The 8,685-nt window shown below is 35.3% G+C and overlaps 1 protein-coding gene across 1 annotated transcript in view; it reads right to left on the bottom strand.

Moving 5' to 3' along the window:
• Window positions 1–3,450: 3,450 nt before the first annotated feature.
• Window positions 3,451–8,685, bottom strand: part of LOC137247107 (uncharacterized) — a 66,130-nt gene continuing 60,895 nt past the window's right edge. Inside the window, exons 2-4 of the mRNA XM_067778181.1 lie at window positions 4,215–4,403; window positions 3,827–4,141; window positions 3,451–3,712 (exon numbers count right to left, since the gene is read on the bottom strand). Coding sequence (XP_067634282.1) covers window positions 3,545–3,712; window positions 3,827–4,141; window positions 4,215–4,403 — 672 coding nt within the window. The 3' untranslated portion in view covers window positions 3,451–3,544. The remainder of the gene's footprint in view (window positions 3,713–3,826; window positions 4,142–4,214; window positions 4,404–8,685) is intronic.

Raw genomic sequence — 8,685 nt, 5'->3', positions numbered from 1 at the left:
ATGTCCACTCCCTCTTAAAATGCTCAGTAACACCTTTCGTTTGATACCCATATCGTACAAACATTCTAGAGTCACCCCTGTCCCACCCTAATGGCGATATCTCGAAAAGGCGTCCACCTATAGACCTAATGCCCACTCCCTCTTAAAATGCTCAGTAACACCTTTCGTTTGATACCCATATCGTACAAACATTCTAGAGTCACCCCTGTCCCACCCTAATGGCGATATCTCGAAAAGGCGTCCACCTATAGACCTAATGCCCACTCCCTCTTAAAATGCTCAGTAACACCTTTCGTTTGATACCCATATCGTACAAACATTCTAGAGTCACCCTTGGTCCACCTTTATGGCGATATCTCGAAAAGGCGTCCACCTATAGACCTAATGCCCACTCCCTCTTAAAATGCTCAGTAACACCTTTCGTTTGATACCCATATCGTACAAACATTCTAGAGTCACCCCTGGCCCACCCTAATGGCGATATCTCGAAAGGGCGTCCACCTATAGACCTAATGCCCACTCCCTCTTAAAATGCTCAGTAACACCTTTCGTTTGATGCACATATCGTACAAACACATTCTAGAGTCACCCCTGGCCCACCCTAATGACGATATCTCGAAAAGGCGTCCACCTATAGACATCATGCCCACTCCCTCTTAAAATGCTCAGTAACACCTTTCGTTTGATACCCATACCGTACAAACATTCTAGAGTCACCCCTGGCCCACCCTAATGGCGATATCTCGAAAAGGCGTCCACCTATAGACCTAATGCCCACTCCCTCTTAAAATGCTCAGTAACACCTTTCATTTGATTCCCATATCGTACAAACACATTCTAGAGACACCCCTGGTCCACCTTTATGGCGATATCTCGAAACGGCGTCCACCTATGGAACTAAGGATCACTCCTTTTCAAAATACTCATTAACAGCTTTCATTTGATACCCATATCGTACAAACATATTCTAGAGTCACCCCTGGTCCACCTTTAAGGCGATTTCTCGAAAAGGCGTTCACCTATAGAACTAAAGCCCATACCCTTTTAAAATACTCATTACCACCTTTCATTTGGAACCCATATCGTACAAACACATTATAGAATCACCCCTGGTCCACCTTAATGGGGACATCTCGAAAAGGCGTCCACCGATAGACCTAAGGCCCACTCCCTCTTAAAATGCTCAGTAACACCTTTCATTTGATACCCATATCGTACAAACAAATTCTAGAGTCAGCCCTGGTCCACCTTTATGGCGATATCCCTAAATGGCGTTCATCCATAGAACTATGGCCTACTCTCTCTTAAAATACTCTTTAATACCTTTCATTTGATACACATGTTATACAACCACATTCCAGGGTTACCCCAGATTGATTTTCCTTATTTTGTCTCCATAGCTCTCAACTGAGTATGTTATGTTCGGTTACACCCGAACTTAGCCTTCCTTACTTGTTTTTTCTACATTTATCTTTAATATTGATACCAAGATTTAAGGTATATTGATGCAATCCGATTATGCTCTTATTAACAACCCATTCGACTGTATTCCACTCTGTTGGAAACATGACCTCAAATTAAGCTGCCAAACTATATATGGGGTATTCCATCCCATTTCGACCAATTTTGAACCCGACCCCTATAGAATTGGCTGAAAGTTTTTCTTCGTTTTCTAGCTTACGAAAGACGTTTTTCAGAAGTTTTTCAAATTTTTTCATCCAACTCTAAAAAAGTTATGAATTTTTAAAAAAACACCGTTTTTGTTTTCAAAATGCTATAACTTTTTCAAAAATTGACCGTTTGGGATCTTTTTTTTACAATTTGTTTTTAAATGTACTTTTCGGAAAAAATTAAAAAAAATTTTTTAAATTTTTTTTTTGTTGTAATTTTTCAGTTTTTCTAGATTTTTCGAATTTTGCCCTTTTTTTCTCATAAAAACTTCAATCAATTCTGCAATCATCCCCACTAATCCCGGAGTGGGCCGAGAATTTTTTGTTTTTTTTTTTTATTTAATTGAAAAAAAACTTAAAATTTTTTTTGGTATTTTTTCCGAAAAGTAAATTTAAAAACATATTTAAAAAAAAAAAATGATCCCATACGGTCAATTTTTGAAAAAGTTATAGCATTTTGAAAAAACACCGTTTTCCAACTCAAAATAAGTTTTAAATATTTTGAAAAAAATTTGTTTTTTTCAAAATGCTATAACCCTACATGTAGTAAACAATGTTCAATTGCCTTTCGGATCAAATGTCAATCGAATCAATTGAGTTTCGAATTATGAGCATTGTAAAGGTTTACAAGTAAGATATGTATCAGCTGTTTAAAGCTGTGCTCACCTAACCATAATGCTTGTTCTATCTCAGATTTTGTGGGTCTATTCGGCAGAGTTGTACTCCTGTGGTGCAAAATAGTGTAGAAATTGTAGTGCATTAGGGTGTGTAGTAGCTGTACTGTTTTGCGCGGATAACTTTTGAACGGGTCGAAAACCTTGACTTACATGTTTGGACTCTTAATGTTGATATAACTACGCTTTTTTGGATACCCTATTCTACGACTTCTGTAAAATTTTCGATATTTCTCATATAATGCACTATATATTTCTCTAATTATTGCATCCCTATTTCTATACCCCGGTAATTCGTTCAGTGTTACACTCCGGTCAGTGTCAAACCGCGTAGTGTTAGAAAGCGGATTAAGCGATCATATCTTACTTTGCTTTTACAAGGGTTAAGTATGATTAGGGGGACTCATGTAACCGTATAAATCCCTTATAAAGTGTGTACACGTATAAATTTATCTAGTGCGTAAACGAGCTGTCAAATTTTGTATGAAAAATCATTTACACAATTTGTATAAATTTACGCGCACATTTCATTGTGTAAACGCAGTAAACTCAAAAGAATGCAACCTTGCAGACATTACAGCAGGCATTTTCATCAGAAATCTCCAACATCAGCAGGTAAAGGCGTCTTAGTTTTGATTTTTCACTTAATCTTGGCATTTTTTAATTTTTATAACAATCAAAAAAATTTTGTTTGGCAATAATACAGTTGATAAACAATCAAGTTTATCAGGAGTATTACTAGGTGCGTTCATATAACCGCGTGTGTAAATGGATATAATTTTACACCTTATAAGTTTATATGCTTTCATGAGTCCCTCTATTATCTTTAACGGCAGGCAGTGTAGTGACAAAGATGTGCTCCCTTTCTTTGTTTACAAACCGTTGCGCTCAGACGATAAGTTATTGTTGTGTAGGTAAGGTAGGCAAGATTTTTGTGAGTGGCTTAAAACGAAAGAGCTATACAAATTCGTTTTCGGTTGAATGTCTCTTAGATCATGAACAGCTATTCACTAACTTTTTTAACTACATTTGGAGATGTTAAATTAGCTTAACATAAATTTTAACACTTTTTCGATTCACTAACTTTTTGCCAACTCCAAATCCGATAATTTAACGTAGTCGATTTGGCATGTGCTATTTTAATGCAGATTTTGTGTAAGCTGTTAAAACATTGTTTACTTTCGTTTGGTTTGTGCAAAATTACATTTTATTTAAAAAAATATTTAATAACATTTTATTTAATAAAAAAGCTTCGGCACACACTTCCAACCCTTTTCCCATTATTTCCATTGCCTTGGCCATTGCAAACGTTGCCTCCGTCTGCTTTTCTTGATTTTCAGCAGACTTTATTTGGTTTTCGGCCAGCATCTAGAGGATGAACAAATTTATATTTTAAATTTGTAAGGACACTGTTGGCATTTTTTAATTTAATTAAGGATTTTATACATTGTAAAATATATTGAACTTTCAATTATTTCTTACCCTCATAGTATCTGCCTGTTTCTCAGCAATCGCCAAAAACCTGTTTTGGTGCTCGGCCTCCTCATCGTTGAATTTCGTTCTCGAGGACCTGCGAGGAGTTTGTGCAGAAGTTCTTTGGGTGGTTGTGGGAGTTCTAGGGCGAATTGCAGGAGTTGTAGGGGTGGTTGCAGCACATCTTTTCGTTACTGCAATGGCAGCAGAAGATGTGGTTGGCTGCTCTTCACCCTCGCCTTGGGATTGCACCTCGCTACTGGCATCTAGCTCCTCGAGGTACTCCACTTCTCCTTCATCCTCCTCCATCACCAAATGCATTTCCTAAAAATTTAAAATAGAATGAATCAATAAGATAATACTGATAATAGGTATAGCTGTATAACTATATACTGACCTCATCCATAGGCACACTGTCCCTACATATGCCTGCGCCTTCAACATATCGGTCTCCAATTAGCTCCACGATGCGCTTCTCTGTATCGGTCAAAGGCGCCACCGAGATCAATCTATTTCCCGTTTGGGCCCGCTGGTTATTTATGTCCTTTACTCGATTGCTCGTGCGATTTTTTAGATCGCGCCAGACCTGTAAAAAAGTATTAACTATTAGGGTGAACCTTATTTTTTTGTATTTGAAATGTCTGGGCATCACATTCACTAAAACATATGGTATATCCCACAGGAAACATATATTATAGGAAAACTAATTTTCTAGATGTCTCGGTCCCTGCATCACCTACCTCAATTTTGTTTTCTACAAGTTGTAGTATTAGTACGCCCCAAAATATGTGGTGATTTTGGAGTCCCTATGTCACCGGGAAGTTAGTTAAAAACGGATTTTCATATCCCTAAAATTTACCCCTTTTTTTCCTCAGTACTTACCGTAAGCCATTGCTCTGTACTCGTTGAAGCTCCCCCAACGGCGTTGAGCTTGCCCGCTAGCTTGTTCCACTGCTTGTGCTGCTCCAACTTGTCGTGCATCCGTTGGAATCTGCCGGACGCAAACCCAGGGACCTCTTCAAGCAGGTCCACCATCATTCTTATCTGCTCTGCTGTTGCTCGGCTTCGTTTTATGGATGATGCAGTTTTTGGTGCCATTCTGAAATATAAAATGAGAAATAAAAGCAGTAAATGATCTAAATATAAAATATATATCAAAAATACTTCCCTTTGCTAAAATAGCTGCATAAAATTATTGGCGCGTACAAAAAATTTATTGTTTTTTTTTCGATTCCTATTTGAACTTTTCGTAAATTTTGACATTTCACTACCAGCATTGCCACATCGAAATGATAGTTAACAAGTGTTGTTAAAACTAAGTTAGTGAATCGCATGTGTGATATAACAAACGAATGTGTTTATGTTAAAAATCTCGTATGTAGGTACGTTAAAAGTTAGTGAATAGCGCTACTGATCTGTTTATTTTACTAGTTTCTTGATTATCTCAGCTCGCTTCATGTCGGGCAGTATTGCTGCTCAAAACTTAATGCAGTGCTTCCAACTCGGGTTTTGTGGCGGTATAAAATATAACATATCTATTAGCAATTTAGAAACAGATGCAACTAATTAAGTGTACAGTTTGTATTTTTCTGTATTTATTTGTTAAAAACAAAAACAATCATACCAATCATATCAACCCACGTAGCCTTTCTCAATTCAATAGCACAATTCAACTGTACAAATATATAAACAAGCAACTACATGGAAATTTTCTTTGAAAAAGTATAGCAAAATATCTGCCCAATTTAGCACGCATTTCATTTCTCTGGAATATGCATAAAATCCTTGAATTTGTTATTTTGATAGAGTAAAATTGTATTACTTAGGTTTATAGAGATCATGTAATAGGAAATTAATATGGAAATGTCATTTTTAAAAGCTTTATAAATCTTTTGTATCTTTTATCAATAATTGAAATTTTAATTGGACACTTTCACACAAACATTTCCTGCAGCTATAATGGGCTTGATCGATCATTTGCAGATCTCGCCTTCTTTCAATCGCACCCAATCCTATTGGAAAGCCTCTTATATTCCTCCTGGTAGTGATATAGAAATGTATGTAAAACATTTAAAATTGTGATTGCAATCTCAAATTCTCTGAAGTCTCGTGATGAAATAATTTTCTTAGGCGAGTTTAATCTACCCAATATCTCTTGGGGAAATCATAATAAAACCTTAATACTGTATAATCTTAGCTCTAACGTCGAAATCTATGTCGTAAGCACTTTGCTCTCTCATGGTTTTCTGCAACGTAACGGAGTTCGGAATGACAATAATAAAATCCTAGATCTAATATTTGTTACTAATAATTTAAAAGTATAATGCCGCGAATGTCTATCTCCAATTTTGAGTAATAGCTTTCTTCATATGGCAATTTTCCTTAGTATTATGTTTTTTAGTTTCGATACCGTAAATGACGAACAACCAGTTCGGCGTGATTACATGAATACCAACAATGAGTCTATTAATAATTTTTTGCACTCTTCCGATTGGGAGTTTCTGAAAAATTCCGTCTGTCCCAATACTTCTTACGATATATAGTGTTCCATTTTTTCGGAAGCCATCTCTAATTTTGTTCCTCTAAAAATGCGCAGCTATAATTAAGCCACCTTGGTTCAATCTAAGACTCTCTAACTCGAGAAATAATAAGACTAAGCATTTTAAGAGGTTCAAGGAAAATAGTTCTGAAGTCAATCGTCTTAACTTCATTCATTTAAGAAAGGAGTATGATCATCTTCATAACTTCTTATTTAGGCACTATATGTATACCGTAGACACGAATTTAAAGTCCAATCCGAGTGGCTTTTTGAAATTTATAGGTTCCAGAAGGAAAACAAATGGATTCCCAAAGAACTTGGAATATAATGGCGCTATCTCTGACAATACTGTCGACTCCTGCGACTTATTTCCAAAATTTTTTCAGAAAGCTATCTTATTGGTAGACACATTCCACTCTATTAATTACGCCATGAACGAGCCGATTGCTAGGAGCGTTAGATTATGTAGTACCTATGCTAGCGTTATTGAGATTAATGATAGTATAAATATATTTAAATTAAAATTGTACACTATTTTTAACTGATTGACTGAGTACTATATCTAGTCTGTAAGAAATAAATTCTGTAGACTGAACTTAAATAAAATAAATAAATAAATAAATTTAAGTTTCGCTTTACAGGTATCGGACACCCAAAAATATCAAATCGTAAATACTGGATATTCAAAGTATAAGTATTGAATTCGCAAGACAAATCCAAAGTTACCATAGTCCACTTTGTTTGCCCTTTTCAAAGTTTAATTTGACTGAAATAGTCTGCTGCGCGGTTAGCCCGAATTAACAGATGAGTTCAGTATTTCAGTCTCATCTCAAGTTTCTTCATTAGTGATTGCGCATATAAAACAATAATTTTTTTTGTTATGACCTGTCAACAACCACCTTACAAATAGGTGAGTCTTCTTTTGGGACTTCAAACGTTGATTTTTAACCTAAAACGCGTCTTTAAACGACTTAAGACTCTATTGAACTCTGCATTAATTAAAACCCAAAATTGTAAGTCCTTAAAGGAAAATAGATAGACCCACCATTAAGTATACCGAAATAATCAGGTTGAAGAGCTGAGTTGATTTAGCCATGTCCGTCTGTCCGTCTGTCTGTTTGTATGCAAACTAGTCCCTCAATTTTTGAGATATCTTGATAAAATTTGGTGAGCGGGTGTATTTGGGTGTCCGATTAGACATTTGTCGGAACCGGCCGGATCGGACCACTATAGCATATATCCTCCATACAACCGATTTTTCAGAAAAAGAGGACTTTTGTAATATCTTACTCAATTTAGCAGATTGAAGCTTCAAACTTCACCATATAATTTCGTATATTGCACTGAAAAAAAATTAATGAGATCGGTCGTATATATAGTATATATCCCCCACAACCGATTGTTCAGATAAGAAACTTTTCGTAATTGCTGCCCTATTTTAAGAGCTAGAGGCTTCAAATTTCAACGAATGCTTACGTATATAGCATATATTGTTGTCTGAAAAAATCATACAGATCGGTGGTATATATAGTATATATATGGAGGTATATATAGTATATATATATAGTATATGTATATATATATTTTCGCAATTTTAGCCCCATTTTAACAGCTATAAGCTTCAAATTTCACTGATTGCTTACGTATATAGTATATGTTGTTGTGTCAAAACATCATAGAGATCGGTGACGTATATAATATATATATGATGGTATATATAGTATATATATATAGTATATATATATATTTTTTTTTTGCGATTTCGGCCCCATTTTAACAGCTAGAAGCTTCACATTTCACCAAATGCTTACGTGTATAGCATATATTGTTGTCTGAAAAAATCATAGAGATCGGTGGTACATATATTATATACCCCATATAAACTGTATTTTTTTGCCCCTTTTTTACGACTAGAAGCTTCAAAATTCATAAAATTTCATCAAATAGTTACGTTTACGTCATATATTGTTGAAATACGTGATTCGTAGTCATAGTTTTTACACGCAGACCACAAACAACCTGAAATTTTGCATCCTCACACAAAGTACCTACCTATTTTTTATTTTATATTTTATTTTATATTTATCTTAAAAATCGTTTAGGTATGTAGATCTGTTCACTATATATTTCTTATCTTATACATCCGATTATTCGGAGATTACGAATGGGATAAGATTATTGTTAAGCCCCATTCATTAAAGGTATGAAGTCTTCGGCACAGCCGAAGACAGTCCCGTCCTTACTTGTTTTTATATCAAATAAAATCTTATGCAAGAATATTTTCAGGTATTTTATGCATAACTTATACAAAGGTACATTTAACTATATT

The sequence above is a fragment of the Eurosta solidaginis genome, chromosome 3, assembly GCF_040869045.1.
Source record: "Eurosta solidaginis isolate ZX-2024a chromosome 3, ASM4086904v1, whole genome shotgun sequence".
In the NCBI taxonomy this organism is placed as follows: domain Eukaryota; kingdom Metazoa; phylum Arthropoda; class Insecta; order Diptera; family Tephritidae; genus Eurosta; species Eurosta solidaginis.
This window is presented reverse-complemented; position numbering and strand designations above follow the sequence as displayed.